The 26,657-nt window shown below is 45.7% G+C and overlaps 19 protein-coding genes across 19 annotated transcripts; 10 read left to right on the top strand and 9 right to left on the bottom strand.

Annotated features, from left to right (window-relative positions):
- Positions 1 to 1,131: 1,131 nt before the first annotated feature.
- Positions 1,132 to 1,803, top strand: KUCA_T00001402001 (uncharacterized protein; the record flags this gene model as incomplete). Its single annotated transcript, XM_022603577.1, has 1 exon — positions 1,132 to 1,803. The coding sequence occupies one exon, from the start codon at positions 1,132 to 1,134 to the stop codon at positions 1,801 to 1,803; it is 672 nt and encodes a 223-aa protein (XP_022457444.1).
- An 821-nt stretch (positions 1,804 to 2,624) lies between these two features.
- KUCA_T00001403001 (uncharacterized protein) lies at positions 2,625 to 4,109 on the bottom strand (the record flags this gene model as incomplete). The annotated part of the gene is made up of 1 exon (XM_022603578.1): positions 2,625 to 4,109. The coding sequence occupies one exon, from the start codon at positions 4,107 to 4,109 to the stop codon at positions 2,625 to 2,627; it is 1,485 nt and encodes a 494-aa protein (XP_022457445.1).
- A 638-nt stretch (positions 4,110 to 4,747) lies between these two features.
- On the top strand, positions 4,748 to 5,134 carry KUCA_T00001404001 (uncharacterized protein; the record flags this gene model as incomplete). Its single annotated transcript, XM_022603579.1, has 2 exons — positions 4,748 to 5,009; positions 5,100 to 5,134. The coding sequence occupies 2 exons, from the start codon at positions 4,748 to 4,750 to the stop codon at positions 5,132 to 5,134; spliced, it is 297 nt and encodes a 98-aa protein (XP_022457446.1).
- An 890-nt stretch (positions 5,135 to 6,024) lies between these two features.
- Positions 6,025 to 7,128, top strand: KUCA_T00001405001 (uncharacterized protein; the record flags this gene model as incomplete). The annotated part of the gene is made up of 1 exon (XM_022603580.1): positions 6,025 to 7,128. The coding sequence occupies one exon, from the start codon at positions 6,025 to 6,027 to the stop codon at positions 7,126 to 7,128; it is 1,104 nt and encodes a 367-aa protein (XP_022457447.1).
- A 200-nt stretch (positions 7,129 to 7,328) lies between these two features.
- On the bottom strand, positions 7,329 to 9,938 carry KUCA_T00001406001 (uncharacterized protein; the record flags this gene model as incomplete). The annotated part of the gene is made up of 1 exon (XM_022603581.1): positions 7,329 to 9,938. The coding sequence occupies one exon, from the start codon at positions 9,936 to 9,938 to the stop codon at positions 7,329 to 7,331; it is 2,610 nt and encodes an 869-aa protein (XP_022457448.1).
- Positions 9,939 to 10,124: 186 nt separating this feature from the next.
- KUCA_T00001407001 (uncharacterized protein) lies at positions 10,125 to 12,302 on the top strand (the record flags this gene model as incomplete). The annotated part of the gene is made up of 1 exon (XM_022603582.1): positions 10,125 to 12,302. One exon carries the CDS (start codon positions 10,125 to 10,127, stop codon positions 12,300 to 12,302), a length of 2,178 nt encoding a protein of 725 aa, XP_022457449.1.
- Positions 12,303 to 12,312: 10 nt separating this feature from the next.
- On the bottom strand, positions 12,313 to 12,735 carry KUCA_T00001408001 (uncharacterized protein; the record flags this gene model as incomplete). The annotated part of the gene is made up of 1 exon (XM_022603583.1): positions 12,313 to 12,735. The coding sequence occupies one exon, from the start codon at positions 12,733 to 12,735 to the stop codon at positions 12,313 to 12,315; it is 423 nt and encodes a 140-aa protein (XP_022457450.1).
- Positions 12,736 to 12,944: 209 nt separating this feature from the next.
- Positions 12,945 to 14,156, bottom strand: KUCA_T00001409001 (uncharacterized protein; the record flags this gene model as incomplete). The annotated part of the gene is made up of 1 exon (XM_022603584.1): positions 12,945 to 14,156. The coding sequence occupies one exon, from the start codon at positions 14,154 to 14,156 to the stop codon at positions 12,945 to 12,947; it is 1,212 nt and encodes a 403-aa protein (XP_022457451.1).
- Positions 14,157 to 14,360: 204 nt separating this feature from the next.
- On the top strand, positions 14,361 to 14,708 carry KUCA_T00001410001 (uncharacterized protein; the record flags this gene model as incomplete). Its single annotated transcript, XM_022603586.1, has 1 exon — positions 14,361 to 14,708. The coding sequence occupies one exon, from the start codon at positions 14,361 to 14,363 to the stop codon at positions 14,706 to 14,708; it is 348 nt and encodes a 115-aa protein (XP_022457452.1).
- A 216-nt stretch (positions 14,709 to 14,924) lies between these two features.
- KUCA_T00001411001 (uncharacterized protein) lies at positions 14,925 to 16,361 on the top strand (the record flags this gene model as incomplete). Its single annotated transcript, XM_022603587.1, has 1 exon — positions 14,925 to 16,361. One exon carries the CDS (start codon positions 14,925 to 14,927, stop codon positions 16,359 to 16,361), a length of 1,437 nt encoding a protein of 478 aa, XP_022457453.1.
- A 66-nt stretch (positions 16,362 to 16,427) lies between these two features.
- KUCA_T00001412001 (uncharacterized protein) lies at positions 16,428 to 16,822 on the bottom strand (the record flags this gene model as incomplete). Its single annotated transcript, XM_022603588.1, has 2 exons — positions 16,428 to 16,549; positions 16,618 to 16,822. The coding sequence occupies 2 exons, from the start codon at positions 16,820 to 16,822 to the stop codon at positions 16,428 to 16,430; spliced, it is 327 nt and encodes a 108-aa protein (XP_022457454.1).
- A 247-nt stretch (positions 16,823 to 17,069) lies between these two features.
- KUCA_T00001413001 (uncharacterized protein) lies at positions 17,070 to 18,242 on the top strand (the record flags this gene model as incomplete). Its single annotated transcript, XM_022603589.1, has 1 exon — positions 17,070 to 18,242. The coding sequence occupies one exon, from the start codon at positions 17,070 to 17,072 to the stop codon at positions 18,240 to 18,242; it is 1,173 nt and encodes a 390-aa protein (XP_022457455.1).
- Positions 18,243 to 18,583: 341 nt separating this feature from the next.
- Positions 18,584 to 19,891, bottom strand: KUCA_T00001414001 (uncharacterized protein; the record flags this gene model as incomplete). The annotated part of the gene is made up of 1 exon (XM_022603590.1): positions 18,584 to 19,891. One exon carries the CDS (start codon positions 19,889 to 19,891, stop codon positions 18,584 to 18,586), a length of 1,308 nt encoding a protein of 435 aa, XP_022457456.1.
- A 373-nt stretch (positions 19,892 to 20,264) lies between these two features.
- Positions 20,265 to 20,672, top strand: KUCA_T00001415001 (uncharacterized protein; the record flags this gene model as incomplete). Its single annotated transcript, XM_022603591.1, has 2 exons — positions 20,265 to 20,294; positions 20,358 to 20,672. 2 exons carry the CDS (start codon positions 20,265 to 20,267, stop codon positions 20,670 to 20,672), a joined length of 345 nt encoding a protein of 114 aa, XP_022457457.1.
- A 315-nt stretch (positions 20,673 to 20,987) lies between these two features.
- KUCA_T00001416001 (uncharacterized protein) lies at positions 20,988 to 21,812 on the bottom strand (the record flags this gene model as incomplete). Its single annotated transcript, XM_022603592.1, has 1 exon — positions 20,988 to 21,812. One exon carries the CDS (start codon positions 21,810 to 21,812, stop codon positions 20,988 to 20,990), a length of 825 nt encoding a protein of 274 aa, XP_022457458.1.
- Positions 21,813 to 22,350: 538 nt separating this feature from the next.
- On the top strand, positions 22,351 to 22,908 carry KUCA_T00001417001 (uncharacterized protein; the record flags this gene model as incomplete). Its single annotated transcript, XM_022603593.1, has 1 exon — positions 22,351 to 22,908. One exon carries the CDS (start codon positions 22,351 to 22,353, stop codon positions 22,906 to 22,908), a length of 558 nt encoding a protein of 185 aa, XP_022457459.1.
- A 174-nt stretch (positions 22,909 to 23,082) lies between these two features.
- On the bottom strand, positions 23,083 to 24,168 carry KUCA_T00001418001 (uncharacterized protein; the record flags this gene model as incomplete). Its single annotated transcript, XM_022603594.1, has 1 exon — positions 23,083 to 24,168. One exon carries the CDS (start codon positions 24,166 to 24,168, stop codon positions 23,083 to 23,085), a length of 1,086 nt encoding a protein of 361 aa, XP_022457460.1.
- Positions 24,169 to 24,539: 371 nt separating this feature from the next.
- On the bottom strand, positions 24,540 to 25,463 carry KUCA_T00001419001 (uncharacterized protein; the record flags this gene model as incomplete). Its single annotated transcript, XM_022603595.1, has 1 exon — positions 24,540 to 25,463. One exon carries the CDS (start codon positions 25,461 to 25,463, stop codon positions 24,540 to 24,542), a length of 924 nt encoding a protein of 307 aa, XP_022457461.1.
- Positions 25,464 to 25,658: 195 nt separating this feature from the next.
- KUCA_T00001420001 (uncharacterized protein) lies at positions 25,659 to 26,530 on the top strand (the record flags this gene model as incomplete). The annotated part of the gene is made up of 2 exons (XM_022603597.1): positions 25,659 to 25,822; positions 25,897 to 26,530. The coding sequence occupies 2 exons, from the start codon at positions 25,659 to 25,661 to the stop codon at positions 26,528 to 26,530; spliced, it is 798 nt and encodes a 265-aa protein (XP_022457462.1).
- Positions 26,531 to 26,657: the final 127 nt, after the last annotated feature.

Here is a 26,657-nt window from a genome sequence, read left to right on the forward strand (position 1 = left end):
TGCTGCATCTTGCCTAGCATAGTGTCAATGTCATTATCGGACTCTACTCGGCCCACTCAACCGTTTCGGTCACATTTGCTCTTTGGATTTTCCATTAATCCAATTTTGTGCTGCACAATCTGAGCAGGAGCAATGAATGTGATGATACATGTGTTGAAGGTTGCTCAGGTGGTAGTGGTCGAGAACATTTCAGGATGAGAAGGACGGCATTAACAACCCGATCTGTCAGCTACGTGCCCAACTCAAACTGTTAATTACGACTTTCAACGTACATGAACGCATCATGCACAGGTGCAGGAAGGACTGCCTGATAAATCCACCTATAACCATAAGCGCTATCACCACTGTTATCATTGTTAGTGTATTGAGTTGAACGGCTTTGACCAGGGTGGATTCACTTTAGTAACCTTGGTCTGGAGAGTTGCTTAGATTGCTTTGTGGCTCTTTGTTCCGGAAATTGTTCGCAACCCTTCACCCCTTCAGTGACCCTGAACAATAGTGAACCATTTTGTTTGAGCTAGAAATTTCCAGCATTTGCCCATCGGATAATCTCGGCATGACATAACACACTCTGGAATGTGGGAAACTGTAGTACAAGCCCAGATAGCCCTAAAATCGACCTCTTGTATCAACCGAAGGGGGTCGCATCTTATGCATGATCTTAGACGGGACTAACTGGACTAATGCCACTTTTATAGGACTCTTATCCAAAACGCACCTCCTTCGCTTTATGTTAACGGCAAAACAAATGCAATCTGCACAGTTTCCGCAAAGCCCGCCTTATGCTACTTCTCAGTTTAATGTTATTAGACCGGGTCTGAAATCTTTGAGTCACGATGCGACTTGCATATTTCAGCATACCGCCCTTTGACTCTACCACATGCGATCTATCTGTCTCCTGTATGTCGAGCATGCCGTGCATGTCTCGTCAAGGCCTGGAAGAATTCCTAGACGGTTTTGCATACGAATGCCCGAAACCAATTCGCTCCCTAAAGATCTATAAAGAGTAGCCAACGCCCTTGTACAAAAAATTTCATGGGCTCATTTGTTGTCTTGCTGTTTTTGCAATAACGGTCCAGGAATCTCTCGTTACTTATCTTCACCGGTATTTCTCTCTACATCTAGCCAAAAATGATGTCGAAATGGGCAAATATCGTTCTGATGCTGGTGCTTTCCTTTGCACTCTTTGTATCTGCCCAAGCCGAAGCTGATGCAAACGGAATAGCCTCAAATCCAAGCTACCCTCGTGCACCAGTTCCAGCCGGTCCTCAACGCCCTGGTCCTAAAACCGTCACTCCACCTGGTGAGGCAAAGCCATCGGGTCCTGGAAAACCACCTGGAACGCCTCCAAAGCCTTCGGCATTTCCTGGAAAACCACCTGGCACGCCTCCAAAGCCTTCGGCATTTCCTGGAAAACCAGGAAAGCCCTCGTTCCCAGGAGGCCCACCACCAGCGCATACCTACCACAATACCACTCTTACCACATCCGCAATAGGCTTCTCACTGAGTGCAACTGCGTCAGTCACCAGTGCCCCAGTCACTGGAACAGCTAGTCTCTGGGAGCAATGTGGAGGAAAATCATACACAGGGCCTTCCGCCTGTATCGTTGGAGCTTATTGTTCGCACCAGGATGATTGGTATGCTCAATGTGTTACCAGTGCCCCTATCCCAGGCTACCAGACTCTTTGGGGTCAATGTGGTGGTGTTAACTACAAGGGTCTCAACAAATGTCAACAAGGATTTGAATGTTCTACATTCAATGAGTACTATGCTCAATGTCTTTTGCCTACTGCTAGTGCATAGACAAGAACTCTGACTCCAAATCTCTCGGTTGAGCTGCTATATCGACAGAATAGCACTTGACTTTTTTTTTATCTATCAGCTCGTGTTTTCAGATACCCTCTATTTCTAGGTATTCATAGCTGAATACTGGGATTCGCTTTCCACCAGTCCTTTGCCTCAATGGGTGCTATGAGTGGCATGCCTGTTCTCCTCAACTTCAAATGTGTTAGCTCTCGTGATTCTCACACATGAATTTTTTTTCTGAGTTTACTTCTCTAAAACACCATTTTGTTTTCCACGATGGACCCTAAAGGTTGAAGCAATGCTGTTGATACCCGATTTTTCTCTACTTTTATTTCAATTCAACAAGCTACAGCTGCACTAGCGATGGGATGTCTGTGGCATCAGCATGTGGAATTCAGATCAAAGAAAAAAAAACACAAACAGAAAAAAGACCCACACTGGACACCAACGGTGTATTCTCTCCATATTGGAATGCTTGTCGGATCATTACTGTGCGGCTGAGCAATCGGCATTGCTGCAGGATGATCTAGTCACGTGCTTTTTTTTTCTTTCAGCCTCACATCCAGGATTTAGTTTGCAAAGCTTTATTCGTTGGGAAGTTCTGAGTTTATTTACTATTATTTCGATGAAGAGTTTGATTTTCCGTCTCTCATATTCCCTTATTTTTCAAGTTGGGTGTTATTTTTGGTCCCGTGATAGATTTTTCAACATTTCACTTCTAAACTGGTGGATTCGGTCCACATTCCCTCCTACTCTTTTTCCTTTTTGTACAAAGAATTTACGGCTTTTCACAATACAATTTTTGAATTCTCATCAAATCATTCGTCGTAGCTATCACTTCCTTCGTCCCACCCGAACTCGTAATCTTGTTTGGCAGTCTCGAGATCGTCGACTATCTCTTCAACAGCACTGCTCTTCATCCGTTTCTGAGCTATCTGTTTCATGGAATGCAACATGACCTTGGCTCTATCAGAAACATCCAATGACGTCAAAACCTCTCCATTCGGGGGAACGAGTCCCACAGGGTATGAGGAAGGAGGCTGAAAAGGCGTTTCGCTGGGGTATGTCACCACACCGCGCATCTGCGTTCCGTATTCGCACAAATTCGAAAGCTCAGAGAACTCTTCAACTTGGTCTTTCAAATTTTCTGGAAAGCTCGATCTGGCAATGACGGATCTTGAGAAAACGTGAGGGGTCCTTTGCCGTGCTGTCGACTGCAACCATGATTTACCCGGTTTCAGATACAGAGTTTGCGGGCTGAGATTATACACAGTAGCAGAATCACTCAGTTTCAACCTCAAATCAGTCACCAGGGTCCTATGAGAGCCCATGGTCAATCCCATCTCGACATCTGCCATAGAAACTCTGTTATCCCTCTGCGATAGTAGAGTGGCCCATGAATCCACAACTATGTTCTGCACCGCACTGACTTGCCACAAACTTGAGCCATCAACACCTCGAAAACCAGAGCCACTGGTAGAAATAGGTATATAGATAGAAGCAGTTTTCATGAGCTCAGTCGTAGTCTGGATCCTAGACATGGCTCTTTTGGAGTCAAGCAGATTCGTCTGAGTATCTTCGTACAGTCCCCATACGAAAGTTGTTGTTTTTGGCAAAAACTCATCTGTTATATCTGCCATGAATTCGCTCGTAAATCCACCCCATGCGGAGTCCACGTCGGTGATTACATTCAGACCAGAGAGCAGATCGCAACTCTCCAGAGAATGTCTGAACTCTTCGTCCATAAAGTCGGTACCAAGTCCTTTATTTTTCCACTCCTCCGAGCCAACACCAAATTCGTCAAACTTTACCTGCTCACTGGCTTGCGAAATGCACTTGCCAAAGTCCTTACCATCCAGGACCCACCTGTTCAATATGTTAAAACCAGTAGGTGGATACAAAGTTCTCGCATAATCGGTAAAGTATCGTGTGTCATTAATAGACAGAGCAGGCAATTCGCGCTGGAGCTCATCCAGACCTTGCTGGTACGCATTCTTGGGTATTCTAGGTGCCCTGACCACCTCCACCCTCTCTGACCAGTCTAGACCGTCATCTGCACGCTCAGAATATTCGTGCCTTCCCATGGCACCAAAGCCATCTTTGGCGTCCCACATCAACGAACGGGCAGTATATGAAACCGATTTACCATCTGCCGAAACATTGGGCTTGAAGAAGACTTCTGGGTCCACCTTGGACTTGGACGCTCCTCGGCTATAGTCCAGATACCCATCCTGCGAGTTGAAAAGATGTGTAGCCAGATGATTGGACCTCTGAGAAAACGATACGGTGATGACCTCGTGCATCGTCAAATTCAAAGCACAGGGTATGTGGAGAACAGAGGCTGCAATCTACCACAGGACCTTTCTTGGTGTAAGTCTGAAATATTTTACCCGCAGAAATGAAATATGGTTCCACTATCAGGGGGTACTGAAACGTTGGGCATTGCACTACTATAGCATCCTCTTTCTCTGCCGTGTTCTGCTGAGGAGAAGCGGGAAATTCGTTGGATCTGGAGCTGGAACTCATTTTTGAGCATTGATTCGTGATAAGAGAAGCTTTTGCCAATCTGGGAATTCATGAAAGGTTATTAGCTTCTAGGCTTGGAGAACAATGCATCCATAATGAGGCTGAGACCGTTTTGTGCCTAGGCGCAGCCACACGAAAGCATACTTGCAACACAGGTGTCAAAACCTGCAAAGTAAATATATTTCAGGAACCTTAAAATTCTGAAACAGCCAAAAGTAAATATGCTGCTGTTACCGTTAATTTTGACGGACTAATCATCGTCGGAATGATTTAAGGCAGGCTCTATTGACAATTTACCGGATTGGGTCGTGAATACGGCCAGGGATTGGGCGGAAGAAGGACACCGCCACGGCAAACTTGACATGATTTCCTGTTACGGTAAAACACAGCCTGCATTCGTGGCTCGGTCTCCGCGATGGCATGCCCTCCATGCTATAATAGGATTCTCTTTTTTCGAGTTTTTGTTTTCTGTTCCACCCGTTGCAGAGTATTGCTAGAGCCTTTTTTCAAATATATACGCCCGAGTGTTCTTGTGAACTCTTTTAGATTCCTTCTTCTTATTCACAGGAGTCGCAAAGCTCGTTTTCAAAGAGAAATAAAGACCAGATCAGCTCTATTATCGTTGGTCGACGCGCGTTACTCCAGGCCAGTTCAACAACAAAGACAACATGTGGTAGGTGATTTGAAAAAAACTTTTTTATAGGCGTTTTATTAACCTTTTCAAGCGGCATTTTTGGATACGTGAATTACCTCGTTGATAAGTCGAGAGGTGAAATTGTGGATAACCTTGTGGAGGGCTTGAAGAGATTGGAGTACAGAGGTTATGACTCCACCGGAATTGCCATTTCCGGCGACTCTGAAGGCGACATCTCCATCTACCGTCAGGTTGGAAAGGTTGCTGCCCTTGTTCAAGAAATTAAGGACCAGAAGCCAGATATGTCCAAGACCTTTATGAGCCACGTCGGTATCGCCCACACCAGATGGGCCACCCACGGGAATGTGACCACTGCCAACTGTCACCCTCAGACTTCTGATCCCAACAATGATTTTGTGGTTGTACACAATGGTATCATCACGAACTTCAAGGAGCTCAAGACGCTGTTGATTAACAAGGGCTTCCAATTCACCTCTTCCACCGACACAGAGGTCATCGCTGCGCTGTTCAAGCACATCTATGATACAAGTGTCGAAAACGGTCATCATCTCGAGTTCTACGAGCTCACCAAGCAAGTGTTGCACGAGCTTGAGGGTTCTTATGGTTTGCTGGTGATTTCTCCTCATTACCCAGATGAACTTGTTGCTACCAGAAAGGGTTCCCCTCTTCTAATTGGTTTCAAGAGTGACAAGAAGCTGACTTCTGACTTCATAGACGTCGAGTTCGAACAGCCAGCTTCATCCGAAGATGCTGGTGATTCCAGCAACTTGAGGGTTGGTGCTCCAACAGCCCCAAGCTACCATGCATCTCAATCGAGAGCCTTCTTAGCTGAAGACGGAATCCCAAACCCAATTGAGTTCTTCCTGTCTTCTGACCCTTCGTCAGTCATCAAGCACACCAACAAGGTGATGCACCTGTTTGACGACGATATCGTCCACGTGGCCAACGGTGCTTTCCACATCCACAGAGCAAAGAACGTTTCTGGAATTTCTGCAACACGTTCTATCCAGACCTTGGAACTGGAGTTGACCCAGATAATGAAGGGTAACTATCCTCATTTCATGCTAAAGGAGATCTGCGAACAACCAGACTCGACATTGAACACTATGAGAGGTAGAGTGGACTTTGCCAATCACAAAGTCACTCTGGGTGGATTGCAAGAGTTCCTTCCCGTGATGAGAAGGTCCAGACGTATAATTATGATTGCATGTGGTACTTCATACCATTCTTGTCTTGCCACAAGATCGATCTTTGAGGAGCTGACGGATATTCCAGTAGCCGTCGAGCTTGCCTCCGACTTCATCGACAGAAAATCGCCTGTCTTCAGAGACGACGTTTGCGTTTTTGTCTCTCAGTCTGGTGAAACTGCCGATTCTCTGCTCGCCTTGAAATACTGTAAAGAGAAAGGTGCCTTGACTGTTGGTATCGTCAACACCGTGGGCTCCAGCATTTCGCGTGAGACCAACTGTGGAATCCACATCAATGCTGGTCCTGAGATTGGTGTTGCTTCCACCAAGGCTTACACTTCTCAGTACATTGCTCTCGTGATGATGGCGTTGCAGGTGGCCAATGACCGCATTTCCCAGATCGACCGTCAGACCGAGATCATCGAAGGGTTAAAGAGAATACCCGAACAGATCTCGACCGTATTGAAACTTGAATCCAAGATTAAACAGTTGTGCAAGGACCATCTGAAGGGCCAGAAGTCACTACTGCTGTTAGGAAGAGGTTATCAGTATGCCTCTGCTCTGGAAGGTGCTTTGAAAATCAAGGAGATTTCCTACATTCATTCCGAAGGTGTCATGGCTGGTGAGTTAAAACATGGAGTTCTCGCCTTGGTTGACGGTGATCTACCAATCATTGCCTTTGCCACCAGAGACTCCCTCTTTCCCAAGGTTCAGTCTGCCATCCAGCAAGTAACTGCTAGAGATGGACGTCCTATCATTGTCTGTAATGAGGGAGACGACGTTCTGCCAGCAGACCAGACCTTGGCCACCTTGCATGTGCCAACCACAGTTGACTGTTTGCAAGGTCTTTTGAATATCGTGCCAATGCAACTCATCAGTTACTACCTTGCGATAGAAGAAGGCCATGACGTGGATTTCCCCCGTAACTTGGCCAAGTCTGTCACAGTGGAGTAATTTTGACCTCAAACTGTCTGATACAGTAACGAACCAGAAGTACATTAACGGTTGATGACTGATGCATTTTCCATCTGCCCGCTTTCCTGGTATCGTTTTTTGACGTACTTTTTAATATGATATCCCTTTTTCTAATCGTCATTGTCTATTTTCAGCAGTTGTAGTTCTACATTATCACTTTAACTGAAAAATCAAAGTAACTAATACCCGTTATTGATAAGCCATTCCTTAACATCATGAATAGACCTGTTCACCCATGCGATACGAACGCTGTTCAACTCCAAAGCCTGGTTGAGCCTTCTTTCAAAGGCAGCAACGTCTTTGTTCTCAAAGAACTCGCGAACCTCATCAACGAGCTGGGAGTCCGAAAATTTATCCAGAGTATCCTTGATGAACCTGTCCAAAGTCCAATTGGAGAACTTTTCAAAGACAGTACTATAATTGTCTTTGAAAAAGCCCCAGAACCTCAGACGCATAGCAGGGTTAGACGATAATGATTTGCCAAGATAAAGAGCATCCATCTGAGGAACAGCTGGACTCAAGAAAAGTTTGAGCACCTCATCTCCATACTCATGTTTGACTGAGTTGATAGAACCAAGAGCAACAAGTGCTATTTCATGAGAGGATGCAGATTCAGGTTCGTGAGCCTCTTTCAGGACAATATCAAACTCTTCACGACTTGGATTGTTGGAAAGAAGTGTTTGCCAGACAGCTAGCTTCAAGTTTGATTTTACTCCAGATTTGAGAAGCTTCTTTGCCTGCTCAATTGCTTCAGGAACACCGAACAAACCGGAATGCTCAAGGAGAAGAGGACGAGCGACACTGAGCTTTAAGTCATCATCCCACGAAGTAATGAGACCATTTCCAGTCGAGTATACCTTCTGAATGAACTTTTTCAAAGGAACTGCCACGTCTGGATGACTGCCAAAAGCAGTACTCAATGCAGTGATCTGTTTCCCAAGCTCTGCCCAGACAGCGTACTCCTTGATGTCCCCTGCCTTGATGCCATCAAAGAACGACAACACAGATGAAATATTAATCAAACCAGCAGATGCAGCCGCAGTCGTGTCGGCAATCAAACCAATCTTGTCCTCCGCAGGAAGAGAGCCAAACCTTGACGCAATTTGTTCAAGGATCTGAGGCTCGTAGATAACACGATAAACACCCGTGGTACCTTTGTTGAATTTATTCGAACCAGGAGATTCCAAGACCTTCCTTCTCGAATCCAACGCCAAATTAGCCTGGTCATGATTGCCCTCTAGTGAAAGAGGGATCCACCACAGAGCCTCGTCCTCAGTTGGGGTGAGATTATCACTTGCAAGAAAACGGTGCTGAGAAATTACCACGGACTTGGAATCGTCTTCCTTCTCCATTACAGTCACATACGGGAACCCTTGTTTTTTTGTCCAAACATTCATGCGCTTGTTGATATCATATCCAACAGATTCAGAGACACTGGTCCAGAGATCTTCAGTGGTAGCGTTTCCAAAGGCATGCTTCTTGAGGTAGATGGAAACACCCTTCAAAAACTTGTCGACGCCGACAGCCGAACCCAACATCCTGATGATACTGGCGCCTTTCAAATAGGAGATGGGATCAAAAACTTGGTCAATTTCGAGGGCAGAGTATATGGGGACTTCGATCGGATGAGAGCTTCTGAGACTGTCCAGCTCCAAAGCTGCCTCCAACGCCTCGGAGACAAAGTCGGTGAATATCTCGAAATCAGGATAAATATGGTCCACTGCCAAATATCCGACATAAGTAGCAAATCCTTCGTTGAGCCATAGTTCGTCCCACCAATCCATGGTCACCAGGTTGCCAAACCATTGGTGAGCTAGCTCATGTGCAACGATGTACGCTACTCTTTTTTTGTACTTGAAGTCGGCAGAACTCTCATCAAAAATGATTGCAGAAGTACGGAAAGTCACCAATCCAAAGTTCTCCATAGCATTAGAGCCATGAGTAGGCGTGGCCAACAAATCCAACTTGGGGATCGGGTAATCAACATCAAAAACCTCAGTGAAATAGTCCACCGTTTTGGTAGCTGTATCCAGAGCAAACTTGGCATCCTTGATTAGTCCAGGAAGTGTGTAAACCCTCACTGGAATATGCTTCCCGTTGACCGCAGTTTTTGTAAAGGCCTCCACGTACTCGAGCTTACCAATTGACCATGCCAACAGGTACGTGCTCATTTTCACAGTGGTCTCGAATTTGACCTCTTTTAAGGTATTCGGTCCACTGGAGCCCTTTTTACCACTATCAAGTGTCTTAGAACCGGCAACGGGCATATTTGAGAGAACGGTCAAGTCCTCGTCGGCCACAACCGTAACGTCAAATGTAGCCTTCAGATTGGGCTCGTCAAAACATGGAAACGCAGCTCTGGCGTCAGTGGCCTCGAATTGAGTAACAAGAAGATATTCAGTTTTTCCTTCCGAGTTTTGATATGGCGATTTGAAAAAACCAGTCATATCCTCGCGGAGCTTAGCAGAGTATTGGATAGCCGCAATCAGTTTCCCCGCCGTTACCTCTTGGGACAGTTTAAAGGTGACAGTCTCTTTTTTCTCGTCATAACTAATTTGCCCCACTTCAATTGCAGAGGTGGTCTTCAACGAGCTGTGAGTGAGTTTGACACTTTTGATTTCCAAATATTTCGAATTGATCACCAATTCATCAGTGGGAGATGCCACATCCATGGATATCTCCACATAGCCGTCAAAGCTGTCTGAGGCCACGTCCACATTGTAAATCCTGATACCGTAATGGGTTGGAAGCAGAGACTTTGGTAGCAGTTCTCTCGTTCTCTCGGTCATGGTAACAACAAACTAATCCAAAATATCCGTCTTGTGGGTCTAAAGAGATCGTCGAAAGGTTGTATTCGCACGGCCCTCTTAATCAGCTCATCGCCGTTACGAGCCCAGAGTCTTCCCCCATAGTCGCTCGTTTAGATATTTAGTCTCAACAAGATCTCAGGTATCGAGGACTTTACAGCTAGGCCGATGACGAACAAATCTACAATGTTTTACTCCGAAAAATTGGGGCTAAGTCCTACTGACAACTCCAATTGGCGATTGCGTACGTCAATTTTGGGTGCTGCGGTTTGGGAGTATGTTGAAACACCCCAAGCTGATGACCTTCAGTCGCCAATGGAAAAGTACCTTCTCGGGTCCGACGATTTTGAACCGCCTGTTTACAATGACCGAGCAAAAGATGCATTTGAATCTGCTATCAGAGGAGCAGAGTTTTTTAGACTGCTACAGGCCGAAAACGGGACTTGGCCCAACATGTACCAGGGTCCCATGTTCATGACGGTTGGATATGTCGCCGCATGCTACTTCACCAAAACTACAATCCCGGAGGCTTACAAAACTGAAATGATAAGGTATTACATAAACGTTTCGCATCCTGTTGATGGTGGCTGGGGCCTTTACAACGTGGACAAATCCACGTGTTTTGGCACTACCATGGGCTATGTGTGTCTAAGGCTACTGGGACTGCCTCCGCACCACACCGCCTGTGTGAGGGCCAGAGACACTTTGCATCGACTGGGAGGAGCCGTGGCGAATCCGCACTGGGGAAAGGCATGGCTGGCAATTTTGAACCTTTATGAATGGGAGGGTGTTAACCCGGCACCAGCAGATTTATTCATGCTCCCCCAGTTTCTTCCAATATTCCCCTTCAAGTGGTGGGTTCACACGAGAGCGATATACCTTGCAATGAGCTATGTGAGCTCTGTCAAGGGAAAGTGTGAACTTGACCCGTTGCTTCTCTCGCTCAGAACCGAAATATATACCAAATCGTACGGAAAGATTGACTTTTCGAAAGAGAGAAACAACGTGTGTGGGGTGGACTTGTATTATCCCCATACCGGGTTTCTGAACTTAGCAAACAACGTGCTAGTGTTCTACGAGAAGTATTTGAGACCAGATTGGTGGAACCGCAGAGTGAATAAAACAATTTACGAATATGTTCTGAAGGAGTTGAAAAACACAGAATATCTTGGGATTGCACCCGTGAGTGCTGCGTTCAACACGATAGTGACTTACATGGAGGAGGGTCCTGACTCTGAAAATTTCCAAAAAACCAGAGATAGACTTAGCGAGGTGCTATTCAAAGGGCCTGAGGGAATTACCGTGATGGGCACCAATGGCTCCCAAACTTGGGATTCGAGTTTTGCTGTTCAGTACTTGTTCATGGCTGGCCTTGCAGAGAGACCCGAGTTCAAGGATATGATTGTGAGAGCATACAAGTTTCTGATTCGTTCGCAGTTCACAGATGAGTGTGCTGATGGAAGTTTCAGAGACAGGAGGAAAGGAGCCTGGCCTTTCTCGACGAAAGAGCAAGGTTACACCGTCAGCGACTGTACTGCTGAGGCGATCAAGGCGATAATCATGGTCAAAAACAGCGAGTACTATAAGGATGTGCACCATCTTTATGACGAGAGGAATCTTGAAGATGGAATAGACATTCTTCTGGGGCTCCAAAATGTGGGCAATTTCCATTTTGGTTCCTTTTCAACATACGAAAAAAACAAGGCCACCCCGTTGCTGGAGGCCTTGAACCCAGCCGAAGTTTTTGGAAACATCATGGTGGAGTATCCATACATCGAGTGCACAGACTCGTCAGTGCTTGGTTTGAAATACTTCACCGATCACTACGAATATCGTCGTGATGAAATCAATTTGGCCATAGACAGGGCCATCAAGTACATTCGTGCCAACCAAAACGAAGATGGCTCGTGGTATGGGTGTTGGGGTGTGTGCTTCACCTATGCCGGGATGTTCGCCTTGGAAGCCCTCTCAGTTGTTGGAAACACATACGAAAGCGATCTCACAGTTCGCAAAGGATGCGACTTTTTGGTCTCAAGACAGCTTCCTGATGGTGGGTGGGGTGAAAGCATGAAGTCATCTGAAATGCACGAGTATTTCAGCTCCCCCAACAGTCTGGTGGTTCAAACGGCCTGGGTGGTCATTGCGTTAATTCTTGCCGAGTATCCTCAAAAAGACGTCATAGACCGTGGAATCAAGTTGATAATGGACAGACAACAAAGCGGTGGTAACTGGAAATTCGAGTCTGTGGAAGGGGTGTTCAATCATTCATGTGGAATCGAGTACCCCAACTACAAGTTCATGTTCACCATCAAAGCTTTGGGGCTTTATTCCAAGACTTATGCATAAATCAGCATTTTCAGCTCTGTTGAATTGAATCCGTAGAAAAATCAATTATCTGGGTGTCTGGTTCCTGTCTGCTGAAGAACGACGTCTCATAGTCTGTCTCCACCATGTAGGACTGTTGCAATGCTGGATCGCTGTCATCCTCAAACAAGGGTTCGAATTCACTCGAAAGACCAGTTTCGCTTGGAAAAAGAACGGGCTCATTGAACTGGGCTTTCTTCAGCTCTTCTAGTATATCATCCAGAATGGTGTACTTTGTTTCTTTGTTCGAAGGTTCTGTAGCCTCCTCAAGCTTGATGTCATTCTTGGTGTCATCATCGTACACATACTTGGCTAACTTAGCGTACTCCACAGGAATGCCAAATAGCTCAAGACAACTGGGTTTGATACCTTGTCCCTGCAAATACTCTGTAATACTTTTATTTGGGATTAACATGTTGGTGTTGTGTCCTTCTGAATACTCTGCAGTGCTTTGTTTGAGAACAACACGTAGACGTGGGGGGATATCAGATAAGAACGATAAGGTAGTGCATAAAAGGTGGGCGAGTGAAATATTTCGTTTTTCAGACGTTCATTACAATCTCTCGCAGAAATTTAAAATTGAGGTGATCACTAACAGTTACACAATATTGCTTATATTAATACTTATGCTGCCACCTTTTGCTCCTTTGGTTGCCCCGCACGTTTCTTCGTCTTAGCCTGATCAACAGTTTCCTTGATGGCTTTCAAAGAGCCCTTCCATGTGTTCAGCTTTGCCCTGATCAGCTTCCATTGTTCCAATCCAAAGTCGCCAACGACGGAAACTCTATGCACGTAAAACACTTGAGAAGACTGGTTGAGCTTTCCCTCCAACACGCCGGCCTTGATACAGTTGATGATGTATTCTTCCACCTGGTCCTCGGGTATGGACAATTCTGTGGATATCTTGGAGTATGGGAGAGTCTGCTTCTTGGTTGCCCATTTACTGATGACCAAAACACGCAATCTGTTGTACAGCTGTTCTGGAGACACGTTCAACTTGGCGAACACCTCCGAGTTGGCGGTTTGGAACTGCTCGTATTGAGCCAACTCAACCGAGTTGCAGATTGTGACCAATTGCGAAACTTTCTGGTCAAATTCGGAGCCAGAGGCAAGGGCCTTGACTGCTGGGATGGAGGCATAGCTGTAAATGTCTGTAATATCACCGGAGCTCAGCACCTTGCCGATCAGCGTGGTGGCATCTTCGTTGGTCACGTTTGGCAACGAGGTGACAATGATCTTGGACAGTCTCAAAGATTCCTTTGGGTACTCAGCAGCAAACAAAGTGGCCAGGTCAACAAGGGCAACCTTGACTTCGTCTTGGGAAGCACCAGCAGCCTCAAACCAAAGCTTTAGGTTGTCTGTTATAGGAAGAAGCAAAGATGCACTTGACGATTTCTTCGTCACTAGAATGATGTCTTTCAAAATCGCGATTCTCAAAGCAGAGGTCTCTGGAATGAGGTTAAAAATGCTCGATAAAACTGAGATGATAGTGGTAGCCTTAACGGAAGATCTGCTGTGGGCCAACAATCCATCAGACTCTGGAGCCAGATCGACGAGTTTCTCCAAAAGGCCTGATTCTTTTATTAATGACTCTGCCTCGCCCGAAAGTGTAAGAATGTGGATCAATAGATTATAAGTTGCTTCAAAGTCCTTGTCCTTCAAAGAATTCAAAACATCCAATGTGGAGAGAACTTGTTGGTAGACGCCTGGCGAATTTTCATCGAGGTCGGCGAATTTCTCGCTGTACTCAGTGGTCTCGGTGTAAGCGTCCAAAAGGACAGCATACTCGGACAAAGATTCACTGAAGTATCTGTCTAAAACAATGGCAAAACTCATGATGTTTATCACGTTTTGAGTATGTTCAAGCCACGGTGTTGTGGATGCCTTGTTCGATTTTTTTTTTCCACTTGAACGGAGGGCTGGCGGAATTTGGGTTACGAAGCCCTTGTGTTCTGTGCACTCCTTTTGGAGGAGTGAAGCTTAAAAGTATCTCAAATCACTTATAGAGAGCTGGCTACAAATACGATATTTTTCTTCAAAATGCCCGCGACACGAGACCTTATTCCATATGCTGAGTACTCCTCGCCTGATTTGTCCAAAAAACTAACGGTTGACGCCACGTTGACGCATTCCACCAACGGCAAGACTACCGGTCCAAGTGACCATGTGCTTGGTGCTGGCGCGGTCGACAACGACAAACCCTCTGAAGCCAAAAGCTCCAGGCTCGGGGCGTTGCGGGGGATGTTGACAACTCTACAAGACGACGTGAACGAGTTTCTCACACAGAGAATGAAGGACGCAGATGCAGCCCACACTAGAGCAGAGGAAGAGGCCGATTTGGAGAGGCGGGTTCTGGACGATGGTGTTGATGAGGATGATGAGGATTGAACTGATCGTGTAACTTATTTGTAAGATAATCCTGAATAATGCTTTGGAAATGTAATAAACGATGGCAATTAAAGTCCTCTCGAAAATTTCACAATTGAATACATGCGGCGCATATTCTGTTATGACACTAATAGGCTTCTGATATGCTCACAAATCCGTCTCCAAACTTTGGATACCTAAACACTGATAACATCGAGAGACATACCCATTGGGACAATGATCCCATTACTACTGAATAGAAGACTAGCTACAGCTGGTTCGAGCTTTGTTCGCCGGATTTCGCAGACCTCTGGTTTAATCAAGCTGGAATCGAAGTCGTTATTACTCATCAGCGGTTCGGACTCCACCAAGTTCTTGAATGGTTTGACAACCTCGAAATTACTACCTACTTTTGTCAAGAAGAACCAATACACAATAAGTCCTGATGAGGAGGAAACCTCGCTGTGGTTGAAAGAGAAGTTGAAACTTACCGAGGAGGAGATCTCTAGTAAAAACTGGGGGATACTTCATGAGGACTCGTTTCTGGAAGACGGTGATCCAGAGAAGCTGGGAGTGAGAAGAGATGGGATATACTCGATGATAATGAATCCCAAAGGGAGAGTTGTTTCTGATATCTTCATATACCCTACACCGTTCATTGGGCCCACCATGGACGGTCCTAGTTATCTGATAGAGGCCAGTCGAGAGAAGGCCGCCAAATTATTCATGATGTTCCAAATGCACAAATTATCTTCCAAGGTCAAAATTGTGAAAACTCCTGATATTAAGAGTTGGTATTACTTCAATGATAGCGAGGTGTTTGCCGATGTTTTGTTGAATTTGCAAGATAGCTACTTCAACAACGTTACGTCAGTTAGTCTGGAAACAGCTCAGGAGTTTGCGAAAAAGTTTGCCGAGGCCGAGAGTATTTTCTCCAAGGACTTTTCATTGGCTGGTTTTAGTTTTGATGACAGGTCTCCGCAGTTTGGAGTCAAGTTTTTAACTTCTGCTTCTGATGAAGAGGTGGTCAAAGGACTGCAACCTCTGTCTGATCTGGTTGGTGATCTCCAAATCTTACCAGAAGAGACATATACTTCCAGGAGGATCGCAGAGGGAATATCCGAGACGAGTGACATGAAAGCGGACACTTTTCCGTTCGAGAACAATCTTGATTTCATGAATGGAATCAGCTACAATAAAGGATGTTATGTGGGACAGGAATTGACTATCAGAACACACGTGAGTGGAGTGGTGAGAAAGCGTATTATGCCGATTCAGCTCTTCTCAATTGCTGGAGACTCGGAATCTGTGAATGACCAAATTATCCTGAATCACGATGACGAAGTGGTCTCGCTTTTGAACAGTTATGGAGATGAGTTGTATGAGGCTAAAATCGCCAGTGGTAACGAGGAAGAACCCCAGATTGAATTGGCAAGCTCGCCCTTTGGTTCCCCTTCCAGTCCCACCAAATCAAAGAGAAGGGCACCCTTGGTGGGTTCAATAGTGAGGAGGGAGGGCAACATTGCCCTGGCCCTGATAAACCTCAGGTACATCGAGTTTGACAACTCTGTTGGCAAAAATGAGTTTCTCTTGAATGTTCCCGGCGAAGACGAGCCAAAAGTGGGTGTCAAGGTGTTTGTTCCTACATGGTGGCCCGAGGATGCTCTAGAATGAGACCCTTGCATGTCTGCAATCCTGTAAATATAAGTACATTAAATGTTCAGTATGTTCCGTCTGAATTCATTGAGGCGTGGGATTCCGTATCTTCGCCAGTAGCTCCTCTGGTATATTGATATTTCTCTCCTTGGCCAGCGCCAGTAGCTCCTGGTTTTCCTTTCGCAGCAGTCTGATGTAATCAGTGGCTGAGTGGGGTTAGTAAAAGTTCACAAATAGCCCGTTCAAAATATCAAGAAAAAACAGTCGAACTCACACTTAGAAAGAACCGCCAGCTCTGACCGGTTTTCGGAAGGCTTCAGACTGGGAACAAGACTAACCAGCTGGTCATACGTTGCGCGTATCTGCTCTCTCCGCTTATGCTCGCTTTGTAAATGGTGCAGCTTCTTCTGCTCAGCCGTGAGATGGGAGTTGGAGCCCGTTCCTTCAGGCGACTGTGATTGGTCGGAGTCCTGTGGCATTTCAAAGGTTCGTTTCTTCGTCTAATATTATCTTGTTGTAATTGTTGCCTGTGTGAAGCTTCTCACCCGCACTCTTTAAGCCGCCTTGAATCGCTGCCGCGCCGCTGATCCGTTCAGAGACATAATTGATCCGGTACACGCCCCTTCACTGCGGATCCTGGCATTTCAGGCCCAGCGAATGTTTTTCTTAGTTTCACAAGGCGCTTCGTTCGAAACCCAACGCTGTTTTAATTTCAAGTGTGGAACCATGCTAGGCTCTTCTTTGCTGCGGAAGGTGAAGCTTCCCACGGTGGTGAAGGCGTACCTTGGAATCACCACTCTGCTATCCCTCATAACCTTGACGATCAAGTACCAGTCGTACCAGTCGCTCTTGAGAACAACCCCGGTTGAAAGTGTTGCGGGAGTCAGCTTTTCTTCCATAGCTGTTCCCATGCTTCAGCTCATTCCCGGGAGTGCAATGTTTTACCCGTGGGTGCTGTTGACAAGCACATTTGTCGAGACCACGTTGGTGAGATACGCGTTCGCACTGGTTGTGCTATATTTTGGGCTGAACTATTGCGAAAAAATGTGGAACTACAACGATTCGGGAATGCTGAACCAGGCCGTTTTTTCTGAGACGGTGATTTATGTCACCGTGGTGGCCGTCTTGACGAATCTGACAACAGCGATCACCACTACCGTGGTGGATGTGATGTTCCTTGCAGATCAGGAATTGTCGGCACCAATCACGCACGGAGTTCTTTCGATCCTCATGGCTTTTATTGTCGTGGTAAAACAATTCTCTCCCGAACACACCATCAAGATTTTGCAGGGAGGCCTCACTGTGAGAGTGCGCCAGATCCCAATAATGATCCTCTTCATGTCTGTGGTGCTATCGCTTGTGAGGAGGTCTCTTTCACCAATGTTGCCTATTTGCAATAGCTTCTACATCTCGTGGATGTATCTGAGATTTTTCCAGAAAACGACGCTTTCGAACGATCTAATAACACCAACCACGGTCACACAGGGAACCGTCATCAGAGGCGATGCCAGCGACACATTTGCATTCATCCAATTTTTCCCAGATTTCATCAAACCAACACTAAAACCTCTATGCAGAGCCATATACCACACCTCGGTGCTACTGAGTGTTATCAAGCCCTTTAACGATGACGACATCGAAACGGGAAACCTGAGAGCTATAAAGAGAATCAACGCGTTCACTCAGCAGGACCAGAACGTGAGCGCCAGAGACATAGCCGAGCGCAGGAGACAGGTTGCACTGAGAGTCTTGGAAGAACGTGTGGGAAAGGATGACTTCCCGGTGAGGTCCATGAGCAGCGCCAGCATTCCTCAATTGCCTAGAACCAACAGCTCTGTGGTGGTATCAGCACCAGCATCAACACCGGCATTGGTTGAGGCAGGCTCTGACAAAAAATAAAGAAGCAGGGGATTGAACGTTTCGAATGGCTGGAACTTGGAGGCGTTTGGATCGTTTTGGGTAGCTAAGACATGGAGATCTTAGACCATTCGGAGTAGTCAGAAGGGGAAGTCTGTAATTTTTGGATTGGCCATTGTAGTGTGGTTCTTGCAAAGAGTTCAATATAGAAACAAAAACTAAATTTCTGAAAATCACGTATTATGTCTTTTCTCAAGAGGAAAGAAAGTGGAAAACTTTTGAAAATCACGTATTATCTCGTTACCTGAAAATTTCAAGATTTCTACAAATTACTAAGAACTCCAAAAATTTGGACTGAAAAATTTGAGTTTCGATTATTGCAGTTACTTCTTCTCTTCATGGGTCTTCTTCCAGTAAGAATCCAAAACCAGCTCACATGTATGATGTTCGGCACATCCCTTGAAGTTTACCAGCAGATCGCCGTCTATGTAGTGTACGAGGTCGTTTGGATCATCCACAGGAGTTCCAGAATGCAACGATGCAATGGTTCTTCCGGGGATGATCGCCGTCTTGGAGAGAAGCACCGGGTGCCATTGAAGAATGTGCATCAGTGCGCTTGCATCCTTCTCTGGGAAGTTCGGATACTTCCTGAATAGTGGATCTGACCAGAACTCCAAGAGCCCTCTTCCATAAACATCGTTCACCAAAATGAACGAATCGGTGTTGATTGTCGTTCTCGTCTGCGTAATAATGAACTTGACGTTCTCAGCCTTCACGTGCTTATAAGTCTTAATGGCACCAGATGGAGGAACAATGGAAGTGTCCCTGAGCATGATTGGATCCAGCACCTCGGGGTCAAGCATATAGGACTTCAACTCAATGTCGTTCCTCATAATGAAGGCACTTTCATCAAGATACCAGAAGTACTTTGCATTGGGAAAGGCATGGATAGCTGCTCTCATCACGAATAACTTGGCCCAGCTCTTGTCGCTCTTGTACTCTTGCAGCAACGGGATGAATTCCTGAATCCACCTCACATACAGACCGTACCCGTTTGCCTGGGCATAGTCTACTCTGTTCTGTACCACCTTGGTCAGATGTCCAAGCTCAAAGTTCTCAAAGTCGATACCAGTAACAAGAACGATCTCTGGAGACTTTCCATTAAAGACCTTGCGGCCATGTTGTTTGAACGACTTCTTGGCCACATTTAGCGGATTGCTCTCGTCATCAACCGTCTTCTCCTTGATCTCGTTGTTCTTGTCTTCAATGTCATCCTCGTAGAAATAAAGCAAACTCTCCATATCCGTTGGGTCGGGCTTTGACTTGAACAGATTGTTGAGAGTAAGCTCTCTCAGCAGAGGGGCATGTTCCACACTTGGATAGATCAGCCGGTCTTTAACCTTGATCTCCTTTTTGAACAGACCATGATTATCCTGTTTCTTTGCCAAAGCCTCCTTTCTCGTCAAATGCGAAAAGCTGTGTGGTTTGCTGAAGTTGAAGATGGGCAGAAATGCCACATCCAGAAATTTGGAGGTGATCGCGTTCAGCAAAAGTAAGAACACCGCCACGGCTGCAAAGTGTCTTCGCTTCCAATTGCGCACCCTTGTATACTTTCTCAATCCCATCGGTAAATTAAACCCCGAATTACTCTTGGGACGAAAGTTGTCCTTCGTTGGCACTCCCAAATGCATCGCAGTTCTATTTCGGTTACAGCAGTTGAGGCGAGCACCACACAATCTGGTTGGAGCACGGGATTTGGAGGATAGTGTGGCTGCAAATTAACGTAAATGAGCTTAGCCCGAGAGATCCAAAAAGAAGTTGGCTGCTACCTCGTGACAATTACCCTCGTGAAGACTCAGTTCCTGGGAGATCAACGCGACAGACTGATGTGTGGTAAATTGAAGGGACTATCAACGATAACATGATGGAATGAAACCCAGGGGGTACACGACGGTGGGTACACGCAAGAATGATGGAGGCTTCTCCAGACCTCAAAGAGAGATGTTGAGATTGAAGTTGAGTGAGCACGGGCCAAGATATTCATTTTTATACATCTAGTCAAAGATGTCGATACCACAGGAAGCATTAAAGAAGGTGAGTTGAATTGCTGGAGTCCTTTGATGTTTCAACACAGAAGTGACGCGCTAACACAACCAGATGCTTTTCGAGATGCAGACCCAGGTTCAGCAGACACGGGCCGAGCTCACAGCATGCGAATCGCAGATAAATAGGAACAGAACCAACATTAAGGTGGCAGACTTGACAATTGCCGAGCTGGAGGGAACAGAAGAGGTCTGGGAGGGTGTTGGAAGGGCTTTTTTTCAGACCTCTGCGAAGACTTACTCCAATTCTTTGAATGAAGATAAAAGAGTGCTGGCCACTCAGACGGTTGCGTTGGAGAAGAAGAAGCATTATTATGAGACTACTTTGGAGAAGACCATTGATGCTGTTAACAAGATTATTGGGCAGTGAATAGTAAGGAGTTTTAGTGTGGATGGGATGCTAGAGCAAAAAGAGGCTCTGATCCCAGAGGCTACCAAAATAATTTTGAATTTAGTCGAGAAAGCTACATGAACTTTGTATTACCCTGAAAATTGATTTCATTACTGACTCCCGTGGGTAGCACATACTTGATGCTGCTGGTGCCAGATTCGAGTGTTGGAAGCAGGTAGAACTGCGCTTGCTTCGAGAAGGAGCTCTCCTGATCTCAACTCCAGAGGTTACCTCTTTTTACAAGAGACATGCAACTCGGCTGAACAGTAGAGTGCCACAATGCTGATTCAGCACTTATACAGCACTATATCCACCACGATCGCCCCCACCTGTAACCCTACTGACAATCTCCTTCAGAAACCCCGGCAACTTGGCCGCAGCTTCGACAATGGAGTCCACTAGCTCACTCAAAAACTCGTGACCGCTGTTTCTGTTTACGTTAACCCAAGCGCCACCAATCACATAACCAGCAAAGATCAGCACCATAAGAATGAATATCCATGTGAACCAACCCCACGAGCCTGAGTCATCCACCCGAAATTTGCGCCTGTAATCTTTGGGACATGCGCCCAGAGTAGTCCAGCTGACATACACATCGCCTTGCCCAAGCTCATCATACACGTCAAATCTCTCGTCCTCATCGTCCTCCTCACCCTCATAACTGATTGGACAATTGAGTTGAATATGAACATTCACAAAGTTACCACCCCATGCGACTTTGGGAAATTGAATTGACAAATAACTTTGATATTCATCGAATCTTGAGATTTTGGGTTTAACCGACTTATCGATCACAAAGAAGCGTGAAACGTACTCGGGCTCGGAGGTCCCAGGCTTGGTTAGCACTGTGCGAGCGCACACCTGAGCGTCTTCGGGGCATATTAGTGGTGAAGGAGCCTCTTCCTGCGAATCCAAAGCATTATCCTGTGCATTTGTATCGTTTTGAAAGAAAAAAGTCCACGTGCTGATCTGGTGGGTGGGAGGTGTATCGATCTCGTCAACGGATATCTTCTTTCCAGCCAGCTTGTATATGGAGGGGTACTTAGCAAATTCCGGATCATTCAAATTAATCGCCAAGCACAAAGGCAGAAGCAACCATGCATAGAACAGATTGACCATGGCTCAAAAATGGTGAGTTTAAATGATGATTGTGATCCTGGTTTTTGATACGAGCCTATTCAGTCTAAGAAGGCAGTTCTAAAGGCCGGTGGCATGCCACTCCATTGGCGATCACGTGCCATCGAGGTTACCAAAAAAGAGGCCTAATATCTTGGTTTGAGCAGGCAGGTTTGATTTAGGATGTCCAGTTCATGGACTACAACCAATTGGGTTTCAAAAATTTTCTTAATTACTCATATCGACCCCCTATTTTCGGTAGTACTGGTGGAATAGCTACCGGTTTCGGCCAAGGAGATTGGCCGCTAAAGGATTGAAGCTTGTTGAGGTAGTGTGCCATCAAGTTGTGCGTCAACCACACAACCGCATTTGGACAGCTGGATGACGCACGTGATCTCTGCAAAGTTCATTCTTGAACACGTGATATCACTGAGGGCTGCAGAACCCCTGCCATCCCATCCTCACCTCTTCCAAATAGTTGAAACTTTTAGTTCTTCATCTAACCACCTTTTGTACACTACAACTGCATATCCAAACAACAATGGCTCGTTACGCTGCTTCTGCTGAAAACCCAGCTCGTTCTGCTGCTGCTCGTGGTTCATACCTCCGTGTTTCTTTCAAGAACACCAGAGAGACTGCCCAGGCCATCAATGGCTGGAAGGTTGACAAGGCCCAACAATACTTGGAACAGGTCTTGGACCACAAGAGAGCCATCCCATTCCGTGGATTCAACGGTTCCATTGGACGTACCGCCCAAGGTAAGGAGTTTGGTGTCACCAAGGCTAGATGGCCAACGAAGTCGATCAAGTTCATCCAGGATCTTTTGAACAACGCCAAGTCCAACGCTGACGCCAAGGGATTGGACACCACCAAGTTGATTGTTTCTCACATCCAGGTTAACCAGGCCCCAAAGCAAAGACGTCGTACTTTCAGAGCCCACGGTAGAATTAACGCCTACCAATCGTCCCCATGTCACATTGAGCTGATCTTGACCGAGGAGGCCGAGGTTGTTGAGAAGGCCAAGGATGAGAAGAAGGTTAGATTGAACACCAGACAAATCGGACGTCTTGCTGCTCAAAAACGTTTGACTGCTGCTTAGAGGTGAGGTGAACAATTTTTGGTTATAAATAAGATGAATTAACAAAAATTTATGAATGGGGTGATTGTAGTACACATGTTATATAGCTATAAAGGTGGGTCATCGCACTTGCACTTGCAATTGCTTTCATTAGAGAAGAAGGGGCCAAATCGTCAGATACCATATCATTAGCAATTATCGTGTTGGACTTGGAGACCTCGAACTTGAGGGACTTGAAGAAGAACTCAACTCCCTCACAGCGACCCTCTTTCTCGAGCTCTCATCGCCGCCCTCGAAAAACCGCTTTCTGTCGCTTATAATATCAAACCCCTTTCCCTCATTCATCAGGTCCAGTAAATGACTGTATTTACTGATAAACCTGGGCTCGGACCTGATGGTTATCGTGAGAGAGTCCGAGTCATCGGCAGAGTTCTTCCGCAGACCCTCAAACAGAACAACCATATCGTACAGAGACACCCTGTCGGCATATATGCTCTCCTCAGAAAGAGACAATCCCAGTTTTGAGAAACTCACTGTCAATTCTTCCTCTTTCGGGAAGGGTATTTCGTTATCCTCCAAATACTGCCTAAATAACCGAAACAGCTCCTTGAGAGAAGATTCACACACTTCTCGATCGTCGAACATACAACTGTTCGGATCTGTTCCGGAGTTCACAGGAAACAGTTCATAGACTTGCGAGAACAAGTCCACATAGATGCCGCGGCTCAGAAGCTCCTCGTAAAACGCATACTCCTCGTCCACTTCGTGCAATTCTTCGGAGAACTCAGCCGTTGTATTCTTAGGATCCGCGTCGTTTTTGGATTCATCTGTAATATCCGACACAGTGGTCACATTAACACTTTGAATCTCTTCTTGCGGTACTTTATCCAGCTCGGCCTCGTTTTCTGAAGAATCGTACTCCAGCTCCGGCTCTTCGAAATCATCACTGTTGAGAGAAGCACTCCGCACATCCGATTCTGCATCGTCAGAAACGACTTGAATGATCTCTTCTGGCTCCGAAGAGTCCTGGTCAGACTCGTGGAGAAACTGATCATTGGCATCCTGTCCACTGACGTCCTCAATATCATCGCCATCCTCGACTTCCTGTTTCTCTCCTTCCTTCTCTTCCTGAGAGGACTCAGTATCAGAGTCGTGCAGAAATTCAATATCGACAACCAAAGCGTCTTCTAAGGATACTTCCGTGTTTAACAGATTAGCGGATTCTGTTATCTCAGCGGGCGTACCCAGTTCTGTGTTGCTTTGCGGGGAGACCAAACTCATGACCCTCTTTCAGTAGGCTGCTTTGTAAAATACGTACCACTATTAAGAGATTAAAGCAAACCTCGAATCCTTTAAATTTTCTGTATCAAATAAAATGGATGACCTCGGGGAATAGTGAGGTGTTACGTCTATATTGCTAGCTTGTTATCGGCCTGCTTGTACGATAAGGACGTGCGTTTCCAATATCTCCGTTTCGGAAGTGCACGAACAACACAATTATGTTGTAGATGGTATTCAATGTAATATTAATGAGGGCTCACGGACTATAGATAGCTGGAACACCCCTAAAGTTCGATCTCTAAGCAATTCAATACACTCATTAACCTCAACGCGTTAGTTATCAACCTACAAATCACCCTGAACTCCGTGGCTCACAACAAATTCTCAATCAAAATCTGCTTGAACACATCTTTCCCAATAGCCATATGAACATCATCAATGCTTTCAAAAACCAATTTTCCCTGTTGATGTAACGTTTGCAAACCAATTCTGTTGTCTTGATATGACTCGGTTGCTTCGAACGATAATAACTTCCCTGTCTCTCGGTCCACATCGAAAAACCAGCTACTTTCCTTCGGATCCACCATATCGTCTTTTTCAAACATCACCATGACAAATTTCTCTAGTCGTTCAAGATTCTTAGCATAGCTCGTGTTCTGGGAGGCCACAACATCGTTGTTGACATTCACAATGAACTTAGAATGCGCTAGATACTCCTCCCACTGATATGGGTCTCTGAAGTATTGAGCTGGTATTATCGAGTTCTGAACAGATTCACGCCATATTTGACTCCTTAGCAGATGATTTTTGCTCTTACAAACAAAATCTCCAGGCTTACATGGCGGTAGGTCTTTTACCCCGTTATGAGGCGAGCCAAACGTGATCAGCGTTTTCATCCTCAAATCATGACCACACATTTCCATTACACTCCTGAGAAATAATCCGCCCTGAGAAAATCCAATTGCATTGAATCCATCCGCAATTTCTGGCAAAGAATGTAGCTGGTCACAAACCAGCAGAATGTCGCTGGTAAGATTTCCCACCAAAGAAGCCTCCTGGTCCTTCGAATCATCAGCCTCTATGTACACTGAGTGAATAAACACGTCAGGGTCCACTTCTCTCGCTATCTCTTCCACCCTTCGCATTGCACTTGAGTTGTACGAGTCACCCATGCCATGCCAGAACACCAGTGGCAAGGAGGAGTGGGCCAGTGCATGCTCTGTTTCACCTTGCTCGAAGCCCGGTATTTGGGGTAACCATTCAAGCGCCTGTATGATTTTTGGTAATATGAGCATGAAATCAATATCCGATAGTCGTTTCCTCGAATATATCACACGACCGTGATGGTATTCTATTCTGGTTTATGACACTGGAGTCCCCATCCTAAACAATCAAGCCAGGAGATGAGGCTGCGATGAGCTTGAAATTTTTCAGATTTAGACAGGCTTTCAGATTTTGGATACCTGAATATTCCACTCCACAGCAGCAAAATGGGATTACCAATAGAGGGGGATGCAGCCAGGCAGGCAAAGAAGTCATTCAGAGCTTTAAAGAGCCATATAGACAAGACTACAAAGAGCAGGGAGCTGGTGTATTTGGTGGTGAACACAGCAAATCCAACCACCAGGAAAGACGATTACATCCCTCGGATAATGTAAGTAGCTGGCAGGATCTCGCTGGAATTCACTTTATGCTCTCATTTACTTTACTAACAGGCGATTATTTCAGTCCCGTTCGCAACAGATTAGGTACAACGACCGAAACATCTATTCTACTCATTACCAAAGACCCAGCCACAACATACAGAGATACGCTTCGCGCCAAAGATTCACCAACAGAAGACGTGTTCAGCGAGATCATGAGCTTAAAGAAACTCAAGTCAATATCGAAAAATCCCAAGAAGGTGAAGAAGCTTTTCAACGAGTACGATCTCGTGCTCGCGGATCACAGACTCCACCACCTGCTACCATCTGTTCTAGGTGCAACATTCTACAAGGGCCACAAGAAATTACCGAGGAAACTACAAATGGCGAAACCTGATCCAGACGCTTTGCTCACCAAGACATCTAAGTCTCACAAATTAAAGGACGAGAGATGTGATCCAAAATATGTTATGGCCCAGGTCAAGTCAATAGTCAAAAACACCTCTTTCCTACCCTCAACGGGAACCTCCATGTCTATAAGAATTGGGTATTCCGACATGAAGACAGATCAGCTCATTGAGAATGCCAACGATGTTTTGGAGTACCTGAGTAACCCCAAGTACAAGCCTGTGGGAGGGATCATCTCCAGAAATGACATAAGGGCATTGCACACCAAAACCGCAGAGAGTATCAGTCTACCATTATCAATAGAGAAATAGTCCTGCAAAGTTATATAGCATTGAGGCATTTGAGATGTAAATTTAGATTTCTGCACTGATTATGATTTCACCGATCAAATGTTCTATCGTGATTACGTAAACAAATAGAAAATCCAACGACAGAAAG

The sequence above is a fragment of the Kuraishia capsulata genome, genomic scaffold, assembly GCF_000576695.1.
Source record: "Kuraishia capsulata CBS 1993 genomic scaffold, Kuraishia_capsulata_scaffold_2, whole genome shotgun sequence".
Taxonomy (NCBI): domain Eukaryota; kingdom Fungi; phylum Ascomycota; class Pichiomycetes; order Pichiales; family Pichiaceae; genus Kuraishia; species Kuraishia capsulata.